At 42.6% G+C, this 23,122-nt stretch overlaps 1 protein-coding gene across 4 annotated transcripts in view; it reads left to right on the top strand.

Annotated features, from left to right (window-relative positions):
* Positions 1-18,526, top strand: part of greb1l (GREB1 like retinoic acid receptor coactivator) — a 64,756-nt gene extending 46,230 nt beyond the window's left edge. For 3 of the 4 annotated variants that reach the window (XM_026910111.3, XM_053233460.1, XM_026910110.3), the window contains 22 exons: positions 263-577; positions 704-832; positions 1,486-1,602; positions 1,744-1,941; positions 3,279-3,459; positions 3,602-3,791; positions 4,555-4,691; positions 5,450-5,783; positions 5,941-6,056; positions 6,141-6,406; positions 7,391-7,938; positions 8,144-8,246; positions 8,661-8,819; positions 9,015-9,157; positions 9,288-9,449; positions 9,940-10,138; positions 10,389-10,551; positions 11,070-11,282; positions 11,473-11,614; positions 14,808-15,008; positions 15,150-15,288; positions 16,346-18,526. In XM_026910111.3, the coding sequence (XP_026765912.3) occupies positions 263-577; positions 704-832; positions 1,486-1,602; positions 1,744-1,941; positions 3,279-3,459; positions 3,602-3,791; positions 4,555-4,691; positions 5,450-5,783; positions 5,941-6,056; positions 6,141-6,406; positions 7,391-7,938; positions 8,144-8,246; positions 8,661-8,819; positions 9,015-9,157; positions 9,288-9,449; positions 9,940-10,138; positions 10,389-10,551; positions 11,070-11,282; positions 11,473-11,614; positions 14,808-15,008; positions 15,150-15,288; positions 16,346-16,509 (4,319 nt within the window). In that variant the 3' untranslated portion in view covers positions 16,510-18,526. The remainder of the gene's footprint in view (positions 1-262; positions 578-703; positions 833-1,485; positions 1,603-1,743; positions 1,942-3,278; positions 3,460-3,601; positions 3,792-4,554; positions 4,692-5,449; positions 5,784-5,940; positions 6,057-6,140; positions 6,407-7,390; positions 7,939-8,143; positions 8,247-8,660; positions 8,820-9,014; positions 9,158-9,287; positions 9,450-9,939; positions 10,139-10,388; positions 10,552-11,069; positions 11,283-11,472; positions 11,615-14,807; positions 15,009-15,149; positions 15,289-16,345) is intronic. The other variant, XM_026910112.3, reaches the window with a different exon arrangement.
* Positions 18,527-23,122: the final 4,596 nt, after the last annotated feature.

The raw sequence follows: 23,122 nt of genomic DNA, 5'->3' as shown, positions 1-23,122 counted from the left end.
TCGTCGGATTTTTAACTAAGTTTAAGTGAAAGAAAAAAGAGAGGCTGGTGAGGGAACGACAGTTTGTAGCTTTAATTTTAAATCACACTATAGCTTTGCTGTGGTAGAAGAGGAATAAAACACTTCAGGATGTGCTGTTATAGGAAAATAATCAACTTCAGGGTGGTAACAGGAACTGAAGGGAAAGAACTCTTGTTATAGCTCTTATTCCTGTGCTTGCTTATTCTCCCCCTGATGGTGATTGTGGTTGTGATGATCGCAGGTTCGGAGCAGATCCCCATGCGTGAGGAGTTTGAGCAGATCGTGCTGAAGGCCGCAGTGTGTGGCGCTGCCGTTCCTCCCATCACCGCCGTGCAGCTGCCGTGGCTGGCGCGAGTCGAGGCGAGTGTGTCGGGTGGAAGCGTTCAGGTTCTGCTTGCTCAGAGCTCTCTGGGTGAGGGAATCGCCGAGACACTGCGCTCTCTCAGCGAAAACACACACCTGCAACAGCAACAAACGCAACGGCTGCCCAACTACGTCCTGATCATCCACACGTCCGCCACCGCCGGAGCCTCCGAGTTCTGCGTCATGGTGCTGGGTGAGCAGGAGGCAGCGTGGAATCACAGTCTCACATACACGTGTGTGTGTGTGTGAGTCTCATGCTCATATGCTCATCTGTGTGTCTGTGTGTGTGTGTCTGTGTGTGTGTGTGTGTGTTTGTCAGGTAAATACCAGTCGAGGGCGCTGGCCGAGGGAATGCTCACCACCAGCGAGTTTTTAAAGGAGATCAGCTATGAGCTCATCACGGGGAAAGTTTCCGTCCTGGCTTCACACTTCAACAACACATCGCTAGGTCAGTTAATCATTTAAATACATCTCACCTAAGACAGCTTACATAAGAGATCTCACCTGAAGGAAACTACCTGAGAACCTTAAAGAGGAAAGTTCACCTCAGAGATCTTACCTGAGAGGAGTTACCTGCTGGAAACAGCTGAGAGAACGTAACTCAGAAAAGCTGTTCATCTGAGAAAATATGCCCAAGAACACTTACCTGAAGGAGAGAAGCTCACCTAGAATCTTTCCTGAGAAGAGTTACATTAGATATCTCACCAGAGGGAACTTACCTGATAGTATCTGAGATCAGTTTACATTTAAAACGTCTGCCTTGATTAGATTAGCTTTTAAACACATCACTAAGTCAGTTCACAATTTACACATCTTTCTAGGTCAAGTTTTAACCTTTTTACTTTACATCAATTTACAGTTTCATTGTGCTTTTAAACGACTTCACAACAACGCATGAATCTTAGACTCTAAAAACTTTCCTGTCACTTTGTCTGTTAATTCATCACTTAGTAAAAAAAATAATAAATGTACTTTATCTGTAAAATATTACATGTGGAACAAATTGCTTTTCAAATTGTTATTTATTTTCAGAATGTTTAAGCATGTGTTAAGCTGGTGGTTGAATCATAACGAGGTGTGTGTGTGTGTGTGTGTGTGTAGGGGATAATCTGGAGAAGGAGTTGTTGCGGTATCAGCGGAGGAGGAAGCAGCAGGCTGATCTCAGTGACTCCGTTCACTCACAGGAAGAAGCAGACATGAAAGTTGACACAGGGACAGGTTAGACGACCTCTCTTTCTTCTTCTCTCTATTTTTCTTTATCTTTCAGACTATCTAGGTAGCTAAAAGCAGATTTATTTGAAAGCTTTTGAATTTCCTGTTACATGCTAATGTAAGCTCCTGTGTCCCGGGGTGTTATAGAGCCTCTGAGTGAGGTGTTTCAGATTTACCCCCCGCAGCTGACCGTGGCTCGGAGTCTCCTCTCTCTGGTGTGTGGCATCGCCGACTCGAACAGCCAGAACCTCGACCTCGGTCGATTCTGCAAGGTCGACTTCCTGGTGCTGGTGCCTCCATCAAACGTCCTCCTTCATCAGACAGCCAGACGCATCCGCCAGTCAGGTGAGGCTCGAGAACATACCTGAGAGGATATTCATAAGGTTTAAAGTGAAAAAGGTAACAGGAAGAACTTACCTGAGAAAAGTTACCTGAGAGAACTTACCTGAGAAAAGTTACCTGAGAGAACTTACCTGAGAAATGTTACCTGAGAGAACTTACCTGAGAAAAGTTACCTGAGAGAACTTACCTGAGAAAAGTTACCTGAGAGAACTTACCTGAGAAATGTTACCTGAGAGAACTTACCTGAGAAAAGTTACCTGAGAGAACTTACCTGAGAAATGTTACCTGAGAGAACTTACCTGAGAAATGTTACCTGAGAGAACTTGCCTGAGAAATGTTACCTGAGAGAACTTACCTGAGAAATGTTACCTGAGAGAACTTTATTAGAGAAAAGTGACCTGAGAGAACTTACCTGAGAATGAGATGTTGAATAGGTTGCTTGAGAAAAGCTTCCTTCCTGAGAAGAATTACCTGAGGACAGGTTAGAGAACCTGTAACCTGAAACCTACCTAAGATACAATAACCTTACCTCAGAGACCCAGGAGACTTACCTCTGAGGTCTTACCTCAGAAAAATTACCTGCTGTACATAACTGAGAGAACATAACTGAGAAAAGCTACCTGAGGTCCATTACTTACCTCAGAGAAGGTAACTGTGAGAATTTCCCCAAAAGAACTTACCTGAAAGAAATTTCCTGAAAACTTGCCTGAGAAAGGTTACCTATGAGAATTAGCATGAGAGCTCTAGTGTGGGAAATTACCAGAGAACCTGAGAGATCTTACCTGAGATAAGCTACCTCAAGGAACTCACGTGAGAGGAATTACCTGAAAACCTGCCTACATCAGACAACTTACCTAAGAGACATTACAGGAGAGAACGTCCATGGAAAAAAAAATTCCTGTTGTAAATAGCTGAGAGAACCTAACTGAGAGAAATGTTACCTGAGAGAACTTTATTAGAGAAAAGTTACCTGAGAGAACTTTATTAGAGAAATGTTACCTGAGAGAACTTTATTAGAGAAATGTTACCTGAGAGAACTTTCCAGAGAAAAGTTACCTGAGAGAACTTTATTAGAGAAAAGTTACCTGAGAGAACTTTATTAGAGAAATGTTACCTGAGAGAACTTTATTAGAGAAATGTTACCTGAGAGAACTTTATTAGAGAAAAGTTACCTGAGAGAACTTTATTAGAGAAATGTTACCTGAGAAATGTTACTTCAGACAAAAACTTTCTCAAATGATCTCAGAGATCTTACCCAAGAGCCTCACCAGAGAGAAGGTTGCTGATTGTGAAACTTGCCAACATAAATATGTGTGTGTGTGTGTGTGTGTGTGTTACAGGTGTGCTGGTGGATCTGGGGATGGAAGACGCCTCCTCGGCCCAACAAAAGGCAGATAAGTATGTAGTACGTCTGGACAATGAGGTCCACACCAAAATGGAGGCGTTCATGAGGAAGGTGAAACAGAACCCTTACACACTCTTCGTCCTCATCCACGATAACTCGCACGTCGACCTGACCAGGTACCACGATTTCTAACAAAATATTTTAAGCTGTCTTGATTATTATTATTATTATTATTATTATTATTATTATTATTATTATTATTATTGACCTAGCCAGGCAAGCATACTGATGATGTTTATCCTTTCCTCCTCCTCCCAGTGCGATGTCTGGCTCCGTCTCTCACGGTGATCTTCAGGGATTGGCTGATCGTGTTGTGAACTCGCAGGAGGTTTTAGATGCTGAGAATCTGCTGCTTCTTCAGGTCACGTCCTTCCCGTTCACGCTGCAGTCGTGCCACTCGCGCATCAGCATCCACAACGAAGTGCACTGGCCCAGCAACCACGGCCCGGTGAGTAGCTCAGCGAAAGCTCCGTCTTACACAACTTCCCCTGTAATTCACATTTCTGCACATACGTGCCCAAATCTTAAATCCCAGAGCTACTGCTTTAAAAAAAAAAATCAAGTAAAATAGCAGGAAAAACTTGTACAAAAATAATACATGTTTTTGTTCAAAACCTCACTGTAAAGTCTGCATCACCAAATTATTCCTTTAAACAGCTAATAGCATCTGTTTATAGTTTATACATTTAATTACAGTTAGAGAAAGTTAGTTCCTGTTGTCACTTACGTTATAGCAGCTGTAACCTGTCTTTTTGTTCTCTCTCTTCAAGTTAATAAGCCAAAAAAATCGCAGCTTGTCATGTTAGCGAGAAACTGCAAAGGGTAGTCTGTCCTGAAGATTTGAAGAAAACTTAGTTACAGCTTTACCTCTGACTGTTACACTGACACTGGAGACTCCTTCCATAAATGTTAAATAAATGTCTCTTTACAGAAAACTCAACATATAAACAATTACACATTTTTAATCTGTTTATTATTAGTGGAGAGTCCTTCATACAAGTCCCTGTGAATGAGCTGTTGCTATAGAAACGATGGCATATTAGAATGAGCGCATTCATATAAACCTGCACTATTGTCAATTAATCAACACCTTCTGACCAATCAGAATCCAGAATTCACCAGCACTGTGGTATTAATAAAAACCTGCACACACTATTGAAAATGAAGCCTGTTATAATATAGGTGTGTGTGTGTGTGTGTGTGTGTGTCAGCAGGGGGCGCTCTCACCGAAGGACCTGGTGTATTTTGGGCTGAAGGAGTACCAGCGGTCGGTGCAGTGGGGTGTGTCCAGTCCCATCCTGCGCTGTGACGATGCTTTCGAGAGGATGGTCAACGCCCTGCTCCAGCGGTCAGAACCCAACATCACAAAACCTGATTTACTGTCAACTTATACAACATATAGAAATAATCAAGCTAGCATGTTTTACAAATTAACAATCTAGCATGGAGTCATATAGACATATAAACACCTGAACGTGGTATTATGTAAGAATAACTAACGTGTAATGATGCTATATAGCACCAACCAAGCTAGAGCATTGTACACACATAAATTATCATTATATTATACACATTAACTAAGCATTTAAGCAGGATGTCATGTAGAAATTAACAAGTTAGAATGTTACTACGAATAAATAGTCTTTCCAGCGAACAGGTCAATAAACTCAGCCAAAAACCGCCTACTTTTCAGACGACCAATTATAGACCTTTTCCTAAAGCCTGTTGGCAAACATCTACAATCATCTAGTTTACTTTAATAACTTTTAGAGATAGGATTCCAACTTTTTTCAGTATATTGAAACTCTATATGGCACATTATGTTTCATTTTTTTCCAGAGACGGATAGAAGGCATAGGAAATCAGATTAGACCTTTCATGATCCTGAAGCTTGTGACCAGAAAAGTGTACAAACAATAAATAGGAGTCACTGCATAGCTCGTGTGACTGTGCCGAGATAAGCAAGCTAGCATATCATATCAGAAACAGGCTAGCATGGTGTTATATGGGAATAACCATAAGATAGTCACTATGAGTAAATAAAGTAATAAACTATTGGAATGGAAAAAAGGAAACGTAACTCTTTGTCTTCTGTGCCGTTTTCAGTCACCCTCATCTGCACAGCATGGTGATCCGGAGCTACCTGCTGATCCAGCAGTACACCGAGGCCATGATGGCGCTGACGGCGTGTCCGGCACTGCGGGATCACGTCACTCCGCAGACGCTGGCCATGGTGGAGGGCGTGATGAGCAGCACGGGGCGGGGCGGCAGGGGGCACATGCTGCTGGTACGCGTGCCCTCACTGCAGCTGGCGCGGCTCGCACGGGAGCGGCTGGAAGAGGCGCAGCACAAACTGGGGCTGGAGCGGAGGTTCGCCGTGGTGCTGGGAGGACCGACGAACGAGATCAGCCTCGCACCGCACTTCTGCACACAGCTCAGGGTCTGTAACACACACACACTTACAATATTAACTTCATATGCTGGTTTGTTTTATTGTCTTTACTCCTCTCAGCCAATAAGATTGTATGTTTTGGAGATGAGAATTTTTGATAAATAATGAAATAAAAACATGCGGCTGTATGAAATGCTAAATACAGGCGTGGAGACAGTGTGGAGCTGAAGACTGGGTTCCTGTCACCTATGAGGATCTGGAAGATTTACCCTGCATCGTCATTCTCACTGGGAAAGACCCTTTGGGGGAAACATTCCCCAGGTACACCCACACACATACACACACACACACACACACACACTGCATGTGGAACTGTAAGTCATAAGTGTGTATGCATTCCTGCAGGTCTCTGAAGTACTGCGACCTGCGACTCATCGACTCCAGCTTTCTGACCCGCACAGCTCTAGAGCAGGAAGTAGGCGTGGCCTGCTCCTACGTCACACGTGGCGTAATTCCTGACACCATGGCAACAGCAGACAAAGGGGCAGGGCTGAAGGAGGAAGAGGAGGACGAGCTAGAGAGAAGCGGTGGAGGAATAACGGAGTCTGAGGAACTGCAGCTGGACCTGGACAGACCACCGAGTAATGGCAGTGCCGCAACCCGAGCCTCCGGTCAGACCCTGAGAGCCAGATCACTAATGAGTCGGATTACAAACAAATGAGCTCATTAATAAAATTACTAAAGAACAACATTACTAATAACCAAAACACTAACATACTAGAGGAAGCTCACCACTGAGGGAGCTCACTAACAAGACTTATAAGACTAATAAGGAAATTATTGCGTCAATATTTACGCATATTACGGAAAGTCATGCTCGTTGAGATTCAGGTTACGCAGCTGCTTAAGTCGATTTTCTGGGATCTTCATTCAGATTATTAAAGTCACCTGCCTGTAGTTTAAGCCTCCGGGGTTTCCATCATCGGAGTTTTCAACAGCAACTACACCACCACCTTTAATTCCGATTTACAGCTTGTTTATTTTACTTTGCTGATAAATGAAGTGTTAATTGCACACACAGCTAAGTGAATCATAATGTGTGTGTGGGATGCGTGTTATTTTATCATGCACTCTCCTGTAAAGGAAACGTAGCTCCAGTGTGAAGGATAAGCTGACCAAGCACTCATCTGCTGTGCTTACAGAGAAACTTTAAGTTCATTCTTAATTTTATTCATAAAAGATTCACTCCTCATGCCTCTGATTAAGACGTGTCTCCTCCCATCTCCTCCCATTATGGGGACTTGAAAGGGACAATATGATTAACTCATTAATAGTGTCATGTTTGTGTATTTATATATTTATATTCATATTGTGTACTCGAGCCAATATCACGCAAGAAAATCACGCTTAGGTTCAGGTCAGAATTAAGTGTAACTGATATACGTCTCTGTTTCAGACAAACTCCGCCCACATATAACTTCCGAATAGTGCTTAAGTCTGTAGTTACATCTGAGGTCTGAATACTGATGTGTGTTATTTCAGTATCAAATCCTCACTGCACACGCTAAGTGACACTAGCTAGAACTCTAATGACCAAGGTCACTAATAAACGCTCTCTCTCTCTCTCTCTCTCTCTCTCTCTCTCCCTCTTTCAGGCTCCCTTGCAGAAAATGGCGTCAGCTCCTCGGTGGTTCCTGACTCCTCCCACAAATCCTGTTCTGTCTCCTCCTCCCACCCGGAAATGGCCAATAGCAGCTCTTTTAACTCCTCTCCTAATCATATCAAGCAGGAGTGTGACTCCCAGTGCCCTGGGTCTTCTTCCTCATCCTTATCTTCTTCCTCTTCCTCATCCTCTTCCTCGTCCACCTCTCCCGGTTCCCATCGGCCGAGCCAGTCCACTCAGACGTCCTCTGCGGGGAGTAAATCAGCGCCTCGCGTCTTCGGCCGCACAGTGGTTCTGTCCCGTGCTGCGTATCGCCTCCTCACCCCCGACTCGGCGGATCAGCCCAGCTCGGCTTGGCTCCTCCCCCACGGAGACGTGGAGTGGATCGGTGCACTCCGGCCCCCCGTCCCACAGCAGAGTGACGCCCCTGAGCAGTCGCTCTATTACCGCCAGTGGACGAAGGCGCGGCCACAGCACGCCGATTACAGTGCTGCAGGCTCCGCCCACCCGAGGAGGCTCCTACTGAGTGGACCACCACAGGTCAGGACCGCCCACTACACGCCTATTTATAAACTGATAAACAACACTGTCTGTGCCAGTTGGGGGTTTATGATCAGGGACCCAACAGCGGACAGCTTTGTAGTGCTGTGATTTAGCCTATTCTATTCTATTCAGATAATAATGCTGTTTTTTCTCGTGTGTGTGTGTGTGTGTGTGTGTGTGTGTGTGTGTGTGTGTGTTGTAGGTGGGTAAAACTGGTGCATACCTGCAGTTTTTGCGGATTTTGTTTCGGATGTTGATTCGTCTGTTGGAGGTGGATGTTTATGATGAGGAAGAGCTGGAGGAAGGTGAGAGAGATTATTCTATTCTCTTGCACTGAGTACTCTTCTGTACCACTCTACTCTTTTTATTATTTTATCCTCTTCAATTCAACTGTACTGCGTTCTTCTATTTTTTTACGTTCTATTCTACAGCATCTGATTCTATGCTGTTCATTTCTATTGTGTCTTATTGTATTCCTCGTTATTCCATGGTGTTCTAATTCTATTGAATATTTTATTATATATAAATACAGGTATAAGGGTTTCCAGAGAAGCAGGATTTCAGACTATAGTGCTTCATCAGCGGTGTTACTTTTCGTAGACGAATCCAGCAGATATTAAAATTAACAGATGTTTAAATCACAATCCAGCACAGCTGATTTTTTCTATTCATTTTTACTAAGGTTTATTACTTTATTAATCTTTACATCTTTTTTTCAGATGTTGCTACTGAAGATGCCAATGCGCCCGTGTCCAGCGGCCCACCCTGGCCTGACCTGGAGGAGATGCAGAAGATGACCTTTGACCTTAACCCTCGTGACCCCAAGTTTAAGCAGTGCAGCATGGTGTATTCAGGCAGGAATCCGCCGGGATTAAATGGTGTGACTATAAAGCTACAGCGTTCTTCTCCTTGCTTTAGAGACTGACATTACTGCACATGACATCATCAATCAGTAGTCATGTGACCTGCTAGTCTAGAGAACATTATACACTATGTGTATGTTTTTGTAGTTGTGGTCATGTGATCATGTGATCATGTGCTTGTGTGTGTGTGTGTGTGTGTGTGTTATGCAGGACTGAAGCAAGAGGAGTATGATGAGAGTGGTGAGAGGAAGAGGAAGACGGTCTCTATCAGGCTCAGCATGTTCGCAGCCCATAATGCATTTCACCACTGCGAGCAGTGTCATCATTACAGCGAGCCCGGCCCTGCTCGTCCGGTGAGTCTCTTACACGCACACACACACACACACACACTCTCTCTAATGTAAAGTACCGTTAAACAACGTGTGTGTGTGTGCGTGTGTGTGTGTGTGTGTGTGCGTGTGTGTGTGTGTGTGGTGTCCTCAGCTGTCCGACTGCACCTTCCACGCCTTCTCATTCTGCTCGTCTATGCTTGGTGAGGAGGTGCAGCTCCACTTCATCATCCCGAAGAACAAAGAGCACCACTTCGTCTTCAGCCAGCAGGGACGCCAGCTGGAGAGCATGAGGCTTCCTCTCCTCTCTGACCAGGTGACTTCACGCTGTTCTCCACACAGAGCTCCATATTAAACGACTGACGATGTCTGCTGAAGTCACATGACCACCATACTGGTGCTTCCTCTAGTGGAAAAAATAAAAACACACTGACATGAAGCATAGCACTGAGGTACCAGACTGCAAAAACATCTAAAGCTCTGCATCAGGCCTTTTTTATTTCCATCTCACCCTGATCACGAACAGCTGATGAGCTGCAGCTGAAGTCCAGAGCGAGTCACCTGATGATGGTTTATTTACCGTATTGCTCCTGCAGTGAGGGATTCACTCCTAAATGTGGTGCTTGTTGTTGTTGTTGTTGTTGTTTGTGGCATACGGATCATGTCAATGAAGTATAGCACTGTAGTATATATTTAATTATATCATTACACATCTGTTCTAAGATTCGTCCACCATACAAATAATTTATATTCTCTAGTTATTCTAGATGCTGACTGCATTGTCTCTCTCTCTCTTTCTGTCTCAGGATGGTGTAAAGAGTACGATCTTCACCCCCACCACGGGCCGGCAGGACCTGGGTCTGCTAAACCTCCACCACGCCCTGGAGGGGGCACCGCACCTCCACATCCTGGTGGTCAAGCAGCATGAGATGGCACTGTACAGGAAGTTCTGGCCCAACCATGTCCTGCTGGTGCTACCCTCCATCTTCAACAACTCCGGAGTGGGTGAGGAACCAAAAGAAGGCGAAAGCCTGCACTCAGCCATCCATGTAAACTCTTTTTAAACCCTTTACTGTGCTGTTTGATGGAAAGATTTCTGACTGATGGTGGCGCAGTGATGGACCTCGCCTTCCCCCTAGTGGCTGACCCCTCTTACTACAACGAGCAAAGAAAAGTTTCAGAAATGCTTATTTTAATAGGATTTTTTGCATTCGAATATGTAAATAAAATGTGTGTGTGTGTGTGTGTGTATCAGGAGCGGCTCGTTTCATGATTAAAGAGCTGTCATATCACAACCTGGAGCTGGAGAGGAACAGGCAGGAGGAGCAGGGTGTTCAGAGGCAGGACGTCTGGCCCTTCATCCTCATCATGGACGACTCGTGTGTGCTGTGGAACACCCACGTCCAGAACAGAGACGGGTACGAGAGCAGAGGGATGGAGAGAGGGATGGAGGGAAAAGTAGATGGGATGAATAAAAAAGTCTTTCAAAAACAAAATATGAAACTTTACTTATCTTGATCTCTCACATCCTCTATGAGATGGATGGATGAAAAGAGGGAGGGAGTGTTGAAGGAAGGGAAGGGTGGAGAAGGAGAAAGAAGGAAGGATGGGCTGAAAAAGGAAGTTGAGTCTACAAACAAATTCTTCTCATTTGACTTTGTTTCTCTCTTTGGAAAATGTGGATGGATGTATAGAGAGAGGGAATGATAAAGGAAAAAAGAGTGTGGTTGGTTGGATAGAGGAAAAGCAGGATGGATGGAGAAAGGGATAAGTGAAGCGCTGAAAGGATGAATGGAGAAATAGATGGATGAAGAAGTTCCTTCAATGAAACTGCAGTTGGTTGGATGGATGAAACCATTGATGTAGAGATGGATGGAGGAATGAACATCTCTCTCTCTCTCTCTCTCTCTCTGTCTCTCTCTCTCTCTGTCTCTAGCTCAGTGGAGGTGTGTAACGTATCTCTGAAGAGTGTGTTGCTGCACATGGAGGCGACTCCGTCACTCTCTCACTACGCCATGTGTGGATTGAGGACCTGGAGCAGTAAAACCTCCGTCTCGTCTCTCGGCACCGCGTTCAGCCGCTGTCATCTTCACGACTTCATCCTGCTCAACGTGGACCCCACGCAAAACGTCCAGTACGACCTCAACCGGTGAGGACACACACACACACACACACACACACACACACACACACACACACACAAAGACCAAAGTCCTGACAGACCATAGACTAGGCTACACCACTAGAGGGCGCTGATGTGCTGCATTAGAACTAAAACTATGGCACTTATTGTAAAATATGCTATTATGTTTGGTGTGTGTGTGTGTGTGTGTGTGCAGCTACACATGTGAGGAGGTGGACTTTAACCTGAGGGTGAACAGCAGCGGACTCTTGCTGTGTCGCTTCAATCGTTTCAGCATCATGAAGAAACACATCCCAACTGGTGGCCAAAAACACACACCCATCAAACCCAAACTAACGGTGAGACACATACACACACACACACATACACACACACACACACACACATAGTGGAGAAGAACACATAGCTCATGGCCACTTTTCCAAGTGCACACACACCTCTTTCTGAACTTCCCAGTTATATGGAAACCCATTTCCAAAATACATTTTAAAAAATAATAATAAACAATTTATTAAGTCATAATCAAGAGAACGTTTCTTAATATATCTTAATATATCTTAATAATAGGGGGTTTCATTAAAAGATAATAAACAAATTTGCAATTTTTGATAATAAAAAGCAAAACTATGACTTAGTATCTCACAATAATACAGTTTTACTAAAATTATGATTACTTTAAAAAATCAATTAATTGTGACTTAGTGACTCTGAACAAAAAAGTTTTACAAATACTGTGATTACCAAAAAATAATTGTACAAGATTTAAATAATTATGACTTACTATAGTTGTTACATTTTTGATTATTTCAAAAATTAGATAATTATGACTTAGCAACTCGTAGTACTAGAGTTAAAACAATTGAAATCATCAATATTAACTCATAAAAATATTAAAATTGTAATAAAATTGTGACTTGTTAGGCAGAAATGTTGGTTTTATATCCTATATTAACCAAACACACTCGTCTCCAAGGGCAATGCCAAGCAACTCTGTAGCAGTTTGGTTAGCCGTTGATGCTAACAGTAACTACAGTGTAACTGTAGCTGTATGGAGTCTTTTCTTACGAATTTATCGACACGTCTGAGAGAAATGTTGAGATTCTATGTTGAGTAGCTATGTGCTAGCTAGATAAATTGTTAGCCTCAGTTATAACCACTGAAAGAGAAAAGTTGGCTTTATATTCTGTATTAACGCTGCCACTATCGATTATAGTGGTAATCGTGATTATTTTGACGATTAATCGAGATTTTTTTTTTAATTCACAATAAAAATAGACTTATGTGAACAATAAGTTCATTTAAGATAATTATTAATAATAATCTCGCCAAACTATATATAACTCAAAAGGTTCTATCACAAGTATCAGTATATAGTGATTATAATTCCTTGGTTTGTGTGATGTGTAACCATGGAAACAGTATTCACGATGTATTCACGTTTACTTCACATTTGGTCAGAGATTATTATCATTTCTATCTACTTTCTGTTATTAAATTGTGCGACCTGACGGGTGTTTAAGTGGTGAAAAGCTCTTCCATAATGCGATGCAAATGTTTATCACACACATCACACACAATCACACACATTACACACGTCACACACGTCACACACGTCACACACAATCACACACATACACGTCACACACGTCATGCACGTCATACACATCATAGATCACATACATCATACACATTACACACGTCACACACATCACACACATCACATACATCATACACATCACACACAATCACACACATACACGTCACACACATCACACACAATCACACACATACACGTCACACACATCACACACATCACACACAATCACACACATACACGTCACACACATTACGCACGTCACACACATTATACACAATCACACATCACACACAATCACACACATTACACACGTCACACACGTTACACACGTCACACACATCATACACAATCACACATCACACACAATCACACACATTACACACGTCACACACGTCACACACATCACATACATCATATACATCACACACAATCACACACATACACGTCACACATGTCATGCACGTCATACACATCATAGATCACATACATCATACACATTACACACGTCACACACATCACATACATCATACACATCACACACAATCACACACATACACGTCACACACATCACACACATCACACACAATCACACACATACACGTCACACGTCATGCACGTCATACACATCATAGATCACATACATCATACACATTACACACGTCACACACATCACACACATCACATACATCATACACATCACACACAGTCACACACATTACGCACGTCACACACATCACACACAATCACACACATTACACACGTCACACACGTCACACACATCACATACATCATACACATCACACACAATCACACACATACACGTCACACACATCACACACAATCACACACATCACACACAATCACAAGTGCAAGTTAAGATTATTCAAAATGATTCAAATCTGTCTAGTAGAATTTGTCGTGCTGTGTCTGGCGGCAGATCTGTGAAACCTGGATGCTGCAGCAGTGAAGATGTGCTGTTCTGGTGTTTGAGTTCATTTATACAGTGACAGCAGACAATGATTTCACATCTAATGTAAACAGCTCCCACACAGCTGATATTCTTTGTCGTTTGTCACACGGCCCCTCGTCCGCACGCTGCCGTGCCGCCGCCATTTTGCTGAATACTCGAAACGGTAAATCGTAATCGAGGATTTTTTAAAATCGGCTACACAAATCTAATCGAGTAATCGTGACAGCCCTCTGTATTCATCACACATACACAACATCATGTCAGTGAACACCTCCAAGTTTATTAAAGTTGATGTCAACTGAAGTTGAAGTTTGATTAGCGGTCAATGCTAGGTGTAATTACAGTATCATTTCATTCAAACGGAGTCTATTCTTCCTACTTTATCAACACTTCTGAGGTAAATGTTGATGTTCTTGATGGGTTTGTATAATTTTCCCTGTCACTCTGTCTATATAAAAGGTTATAATGGCTATGCGCTAACTAGATAAATTCCTAGCTACAGTTATTAGCTACTCTGACTACTTCAACAGAAAATCTGGCTTTGTATTCTGGATTCACGACACGTCCACGCATCTCCAACGCCAACATCACATCAGTGAATATTTATTTCAAACTGCTGTTAAGTTAAAATGAAGTGTGGTTAGTGGTCAGTGCTAGGTGTAATATAATTTGCAATATAATTCTAACTGAGAGGTTTTTTTTTTAATAATTTGTCAACACTTCTGAGGTAAATGTTGATGTCCCTGACAATTCTGTATAGGTTTCAGTGTGACTGAGTCTGTATAAAAGGCTATAGCAGCTATGCTATCTAGATCAATTGTTAGCCTCAGTTACTAGCTAGCATATATATAGCTTTCCTAGTTGCTTAGCAACAAGGATTTCACTACTCTAACCACAGTGTGTCATCTCTTTAACTTCTCAAGGCTCTGTATCTGCGTGTGTGTGTGTGTGTGTGTGTGTGTAGGCGATGGAGTCTCCGTCCCCGGTGTCCAGCTCGCAGTTTGTGTGTGCGCCGGACAGTGTGTGTCCGATGTTGGACGTTCCAGCTCAGCTCCTGCTCGAGAGATTCCTGCAGCACTGCAGCACACACCTGTTTCCTCACGCGCTACACAGCTACACACACCCCGTACTCGCCATCGACACCTACCTCGACCTCGGGCCTCAGGTCAGACACACACACACACACACACACACACACACACACACACACAGGCTACACACTGCTGTGTTTGTAATTTTATCACAATAGCTTACACTACTTTGTGTGTGTGTGTGTGTGTGTGTGTGTGTGTGTGTGTGTGTGTAGTTGGTAGTGTGTTACATGAGCTCCAGGCCTCACTCGGTGAACCTGGACCACAGTGGTGTGGTGTTCAGCGGGCTGCTCCTCTACCTGTGCGACTCCTTCGTGGTTTCCGGCTTCCTGAAGAAATTCCGCTTCCTGAAAGGTGAAGCTCCGCCCCTTTCACACGTCACTTGAAAGAGACAGCGTTCCAGATTTGCTCAGTGTTGTCTCTATGTAGCATTTTTTAACTTGTTAAATGGCTTTGTTGAATTCTGGATGCTGATTGGTCAGAAGGTGTTGATTAATTTTCTACAACAGCAGCTCTGTTAATGCACTCGCTCTAATACGTTATCGTTTCTATAGTAACAGCTCATTCACAGGGACGTGTACAGCGGACGTTCTGCTGATAATAAACAGATTTTAAAAATGTGCGTAATCATTGATGTGGTGAAGTTTTCTGTAAGGAGATGTTTATTTAACATTTATGGAAGGAGTCTCCAGTGTCAGCGCTTTATCAGAGGTAAAGCTGTAACTTTAGGTTTTCCAAAACATCTTCAGGACAGAGGAGTTTACGCTTCTTTGCAGTTTCTCGGTAACGTGACAAGCTGCGTTTTTTGTCTTATTAACTTGAAGAGAGAGAATAAAAGAGAGGCTGGTGAGGGAACGAGTGTTTATAGCTGCTATAACGTAAGCGAGAACAGGAACTAACGTGTTTTTTGCCGGCATTTCACATCAATAAGTGTAACAATAAACAGATAAAAAGTCTGACATGTCATTGTTTAAGAAAGTGAAAACTGTAATCATGGCTAAACTGCTGTAGTATAAGAGGAATAAAACACTTGTAGACGTGCTTTTATAGGAAAATAAGCTTTATTTTTAATCTGCTTCAGAATAAACATTCAGGGTAACAGAAACTCTTAAACTTGCCATTTAATTAAAAGTATTTCCTCTGTTTTGCTGTTTATATTTTAATTGTGTCTTTATGTTATTTTTTATTATTTATTTTATTTTTGGATACATGTACAGTATTTTGACTTTATCTTTTATTTTGTTATACTAAATGTATGAAAAATGCTGTATAAATAACGAACCATTTAATTGAACAATTAATCATTTCTTCTGCCCTCCCTATTCTTTGGCTTTTACTTCCTTCCTTCCTCCGCATTGTGTGTGTGTGTGTGTGTGTGTGTGTGTGTGTGTGTGTGTGCGCGCGATGCTAGGTGCGACGCTGTGTGTGGTCTCGCAGGACCGCAGCTCTCTGCGCCAGACGATCGTGAGATTGGAGCTGGAGGACGAGTGGCAGTTCCGCCTACGAGACGAGTTCCAGACGGCCAACTGCAGCGAGGACCGGCCGCTTTACTTCCTCACGGGACGCCACATTTAACAACCAGAAGAAAAGTTCCTCTTCATCCTGAAGCGTCGACTCGAAAGCTAGCAGAGGTGTGTGAATACGCATCGTGCGTAACGAGACGTGTGTTGATGGATGGAGGAGATCCTTATCCTTAACTGTGAAGCTTGTACTCGGCGGCTCTCGCCGTGTTTTCGGTGGAGAAAGGACTCGCTCGGACACGCCGAGGGCGCCAGAGAAGACGATTGTAAACTGGGCTCCATTTTGGGATCCCACCTGCGTACCTCATGGACGTAGGCTTCATCTCAGGGTTTTTTTTGTCATGAGGCAAAAAAAAAAAGACTTTCATACTACTGCTTTCATTTCTCTCTCTCTCTCTCTCTCAATATATATAGAGATATATATATATAGTGTATTGCTCACCAAAGTCTTGCTAACCTACCAAGGACACTTAACCCCAAAGATCCAGAAGTTTGCCTACCAAAACCTGTAAGATGTACTGCACGGATACGAGCACAATCCTCTCCTCATAGCTGGATGCAAATCATGATAATTTCACACTCATTTCCATACTGAGCTAGCCGCTAAGCTACTGAACTGCTAGCCTGCTCTGAGTAGCATTTGTGTGTCTTGATTGAATTATTTCTCCACTGTGACTTTATCAGGTGTGTTTTCTCACATCAGCCAATCACAGGATGTCATTTTAACTCAAGCACAAATCAGCACATGTTTTTTTTTTTTTTTTTGCTAATGCCAAAAATCTGTTTTCTTCGTGCCTTTAAAAATGTGGCATCAGTCAGCACCTGAAGAATCCATTATCCCGAACTTGCTTAGGAAAGAGAATGTGATAACGTAGTGGTTATGAAGGACTAGCTAATCGGAGTGAGCGGTTAGCATTGGAGATAACACAAATTAGCTTTTCGCACAAATCAGCGAAGTAACAAACGAATATTGCAGGTTACGTTGCTAGCTTTACCTCTTATTTTGAGTTAATCAGTGTAACGGACATCAAGAAACCGTAAAGGAATGTTGTAGAATGTGATAAAGAATCAATCCGGTGTAAAAAGTGACAGCTGTTCCACTGTTGCCAAGCTTGGAAACGTTGGGATTGCACATGGACGCTAAGCTGTAGCTGCCAGGACGGAGCTGAGATCGTTTCCCCACGCCTCCGACACTAAGCACGTGAACTAGCATTACGTTACAGCATGTGAAGAAATGTCACGCAGGCTTTGTGACGTTGTTAGCGTCTGGTGAATAAGCATGGCTTTTGGGGGGTTGGACATTTTGGATGTGGAGAAAATCTTTAGATTTTATGGAATGCTGATATTAATATATTAAATCTTTGTCGCTTTTGGGAATCGAGCGTGTGGGTGAGAATTCTCTTTTCTTTTCCAAGGCACAAAGAACCTACCTAAGAACCTGCTCTCCAGCATTTATTTAAAAAGAAAGAAACAGGTCCCGTTTTTGTGGGATTGATATTTATTTGTACGAGCTTCTTGGACTGATGATTAGCGTGCTCGCTAACGTGGAGGGAGTGCGATCCTTAAATCGATCGTCCGAAGTTTTTGCACACGTCCATAGAATATCGAATATTGAAGAGAAAAGGATGTGAAGTTGCACTATACACTTGGCTAAGGGCCAAATAGTCAGTAGTCTTTTTCATAGCGAACTGGTTTAAACCGGTTGTCTTACTTTGAATGAAATGTATTAAGACCAGTATTGATTTTGATGAAGAAAGAAAAGACGTTTTGAACATCTTGCATTGCGACGCCTAGAATGTGTTTCATTTGTACATAAAAAGTGACGTGCACATAAGTTATGCAATTTGCTTTTCACAATCTTTGTTTTTTTTCTGAAACACTATCTGCTGTGCGGACGTGAAGTCGTTCCGCACCGTTCCGAACAGTTTATGAATGTTTCCTCATCTCTGTGCTCTACCTCAGGATCTGCCGGTTTGGTTGTGGGTTTGATAATGTGACTTATAAATGAAATGTGTTTTTTTTTGTTGCTGGAATTTATGAATGTAATAATAAAGTGGCATTGATGATATTGATATCGACACAGAGACTGCGCAGTTCTTTGATCGTGTTTAAAAAAGGAAGAAATGGCTATAGGATCTACTGATAATAAATAATGTGAAGATTTCACAACACCCACGTTACCAGATATGAGGTTTAGCTCTGGAGTTTGCTGTGTTTACAGTTAAACTGTCGCTAACACATGATGGAAGTCTGCCAAAGCCTAAATATCTCCTGTAAATATTTCCGTGAAAACACATCCAGAGCCTGGGGTTTAGTGCATCAACTGGATTGGATTGTTGCAGAATTGATGTAAATCTTGACTTGTCCATTCTTTGAAGCTGAAGTCAGATTTATTACCAAGACATGAAGTCTGTAGTCTCACAGCTGCTCAGGAGCACCTCATTCAACGTGAATATGATGAGACTGCACTTTTAATCCAATTCAGTTTTATTTATACAGCGCTTTTAACAACGGACACTGTCACAAAGCAGCTTTACAGAAATATATAAACTCAGGATATAAGTTTTAAATGTATGAATTTATTCCTAATGAGTGAGCTAGAGGTGACGGTGGTGAGGAAAACCCCCTGAGATGACATGAGGAAGAAACCTCGAGAGGAACCAGGCTCAAAGGGAACTCTTCCTCATCTGAGTGACACGGATAGTGCGATTATAAATCATTCCCTTCTATAACTGTGTACTACATGGACAAATAGTGCAGTTGCGTAACCAGGAAATTCATTATTGCTTCCTACAAAGTTTGGTGCTGTAATGCAAAGCAATGCAGATGATGATGAAAGTTTCAAATATTCACTCTCACTAATGTTATTAATAATAATAATAATAATAATAATAATAATAATAATAATAATAATACATTTTATTTATAATGCACCTTTCTTACACTCAAGGCACTACAACAGTATAAAACAACAATAAAAGAAACAACACAACTCCATAATAGCAATCACAATGACAACACAATAACAACAATGACAACAACAACTGTAAGATTATAACTTCAAAGCTTCACTAAAGAGATATGTTTTGAGTAATTTCTTAAAACAATCAAAAGATGGAGCATTCCTAATAGTGTCATAATAATGTTGATTGATAACATTGTTAAGCACGAATATAAAGATTTAGATTTAGATAAAGATTAAATACCATTAAATACCCACATTTAATGATATATTAATGCAAAGGTTTTGTCTAGGAATTATAAGGAAAAAAGTGAGGATAGAGGAATATCTGTGATTGAAACCAGGCATGAAATATGATACTGATAAACTTTACAGAAGCGTGAGCAATACGTTGAGGATGACTTGTCTTCACATGAGGAAGGTTTCTCCTGCCAACTCCACCTACGAGGACGCTTTCCCGGATGAGGACGAGGATTCTGAGTCAAGTTCATCAGGTGATGATCTCCACGCCGGTGCTGAAGGTCAGACCAACATGGCAGGCTTTTCTGATGGCTGTTTACTGATGACCCGTGTTTATGGCACGCTAACTGATGCTTCTGTTGAGCAATAACATGCAGAATTTATGTTTATGGGGGCGTGGCTTAAGCATTTAGTATACACACCCAAGTAGATATTGGAAATGATTAATTACATTTACATTTACATTAATTCATTCAGCAGACGCTTTTATCCAAAACAACTTATAAATGAGGAAATACAAGCAGAGTGATAGATCAAGCAGAGAACAGTACACGCAGTGCTACTTTAACTGAGTGCTACAGGAGCAAAGTGCACAGATAAGAGGTGTAAGAGCTGGTGTAAGATCAGGTGTAAGATCGGGTGTAAGATCGGGTGTAAGATCAGGTGTAAGATCAGGTGTAAGATGACGTGTGAGATCAGGTGTAACAGCGGGTGTAAGACGACGTGTGAGATCAGGTGTAACAGCGGGTGTAAGATGATGTGTGAGATCAGGTGTAAGATGAGGTAAAATCAGGAGTAAGATGAGGTAAAATCAGGTGTAAGATCAGGTGTAAGATGATGTGTGAGATCAGGTGTAAGAGCAGGTGTAAGATGAGGTAAAATCAGGTGTAAGATGAGGTAAGATCGGGTATAAGACCGGGTGTAAGATGATGTGTGAGATCAGGTGTAAGATGATGTGTAAGATGAGGTGTAAGATGAGGTGTAAGATGAGGTAAAATCAGGTGTAAGAGTGGGTGTAAGACCGGGTGTAAGATCAGACGTAACAGCAGGCGTAAGATCAGATTTTTTTTTTTTTTGAGTTGGGACGAATTGTAAAATGGTGTATTATAATAATTACTTGGGGAAAGTTATGCTTCTTCAGAACCGTGTTACGCAGCATGTTAAGTCAATTTCATTGAGATTCTTACAGTTTACTTTAATTATTCAATAGTGTCATATTTATGTGTTTAACACTGACGCCAGTGTCAGAGAGTTAACACCACTCCTCCCACATCACGCAAGAAATCTGTGCTGCAGTTCATCATCAGCGTATCTGAGACACAGCACACACACTGTCACACACTCTCACACACTCTTACACACTGTCACACACTCTCACACACTCTCACACACTGTCACAGAGTCTCACACACTGTCACACACTATCACACACTCACACACACTCTCACACACTCTTACACACTGTCACACACACTCTCACACACTCTTACACACTGTCACAGAGTCTCACACACTGTCACACACTATCACACACTGTCACACACTGTCACACACTCTTACACACTGTCACACACTCTCACACACTCTCACACACTCTTACACACTGTCACACACTGTCACACACTCTCACACACTCTCACACACTGTCACACACTCTCACACACTCTCACACACTCTCACACACTCTTACACACTGTCACAGAGTCTCACACACTGTCACACACTATCACACACTCTCACACACTCTTACACACTGTCACACACTCTCACACACTATCACACACTCTCACACACTGTCACAGAGTCTCACACACTCTTACACACTGTCACACACTCTCACACACTCTCACACACTCTCACACACTGTCACAGAGTCTCACACACTGTCACACACTGTCACACACTCTCACAGAGTCTCACACACTCTCACACACTCTCACAGAGTCTCACACACTGTCACACACCCTCACACACTGTGACACACTCTCACACAGTCTCACACACTCTCACACAGTCTCACACACTCTCACAGAGTCTCACACACTCTCACACACTCTCGCACACTGTCACACACCCTCACACACCCTCACACACTGTCACACACTGTCACACACACGCCTCTGTCTTAGACTCCACCCTGGTATTAAACCCTCACTATGTGCGCTTACCTCACTTCTGATTACGGCTCTAAAGCAATAAAACAATAGAAGCTGAGCTGTAATTTCTCATGTCCTGTGCTGTAAATAATCTAATGAACTCTGACCCTCTTTTCTATGCCACAGGTCACAGGATCATTAAGATGTGTGCGATGGTTCGACAGTGTGAGTCAGACTCACACCAGCGATGACGCTTGTGTTTAGTGAACTCTGCACACTAAAGTGTATTTATAACCTCACACACAATCCCTCTGAGGGCATGATGACCTTTCACCTACTACAGTGCCATGATGACCGGTCATTCACTTCATCACAGTGTGTGTGTGTGTGTCAGAGTAGCTGTGTGTGTGTTAAAGTAGCTGTGTGTGTATCAGAGTAGCTGTGTGTGTCAGTGTAGCTATGTGTGTGTGTCAGAGTAGCTGTGCATGTATCAGAGTAGCTGTGTGTGTCAGTGTAGCTATGTGTGTGTGTCAGAGTAGCTGTGTGTGTGTATCAGAGTAGCTGTGTGTGTGTATCAGTGTAGCTATGTGTGTGTATCAGAGTAGCTGTGTGTGTGTCAGAGTAGCTGTGTGTGTATCAGAGTAGCTGTGTGTGTCACTGTAGCTATGTGTGTGTGTCAGAGTAGCTGTGTGTGTAGCAGAGTAGCTGTGTGTGTATCAGAGTAGCTGTGTGTGTATCAGAGTAGCTATGTGTGTGTATCAGAATAGCTGTGTGTGTATCAGAGTAACTGTGTATCAGAGTAGCTATGTGTGTGTATCAGAGTAACTGTGTGTGTGTTAGAGTAGCTATGTGTGTGTATCAGAGTAGCTGTGTGTGTGTCAGAATAGCTGTGTGTGTATCAGAGTAGCTGTGTGTGTCAGAATAGCTGTGTGTGTAGCAGAGTAGCTATGTGTGTGTATCACAGTAGCTGTGTGTGTGTATCAGTGTAGCTGTGTGTGTGTCAGAGTAGCTGTGCGTGTATCAGAATAGCTGTGTGTGTATCAGAGTAGCTATGTGTGTGTATCAGAGTAACTGTGTATCAGAGTAGCTATGTGTGTGTATCAGAGTAACTGTGTGTGTGTTAGAGTAGCTATGTGTGTGTATCAGAGTAGCTGTGTGTGTGTCAGAATAGCTGTGTGTGTATCAGAGTAGCTGTGCGTGTATCAGAATAGCTGTGTGTGTATCAGAGTAGCTATGTGTGCGTATCAGAGTAACTGTGTGTGTATCAGAGTAGCTGTGTGTGTATCAGAGTAGCTGTGTGTCAGAGTAGCTGTGTGTGTGTCAGAGTAGCTGTGTGTCAGAGTAGCTGTGTGTGTATCAGAGTAGCTATG

The sequence above is a fragment of the Pangasianodon hypophthalmus genome, chromosome 4 (genome assembly GCF_027358585.1).
Source record: "Pangasianodon hypophthalmus isolate fPanHyp1 chromosome 4, fPanHyp1.pri, whole genome shotgun sequence".
Lineage (NCBI taxonomy): Eukaryota > Metazoa > Chordata > Actinopteri > Siluriformes > Pangasiidae > Pangasianodon > Pangasianodon hypophthalmus.
This window is presented reverse-complemented; position numbering and strand designations above follow the sequence as displayed.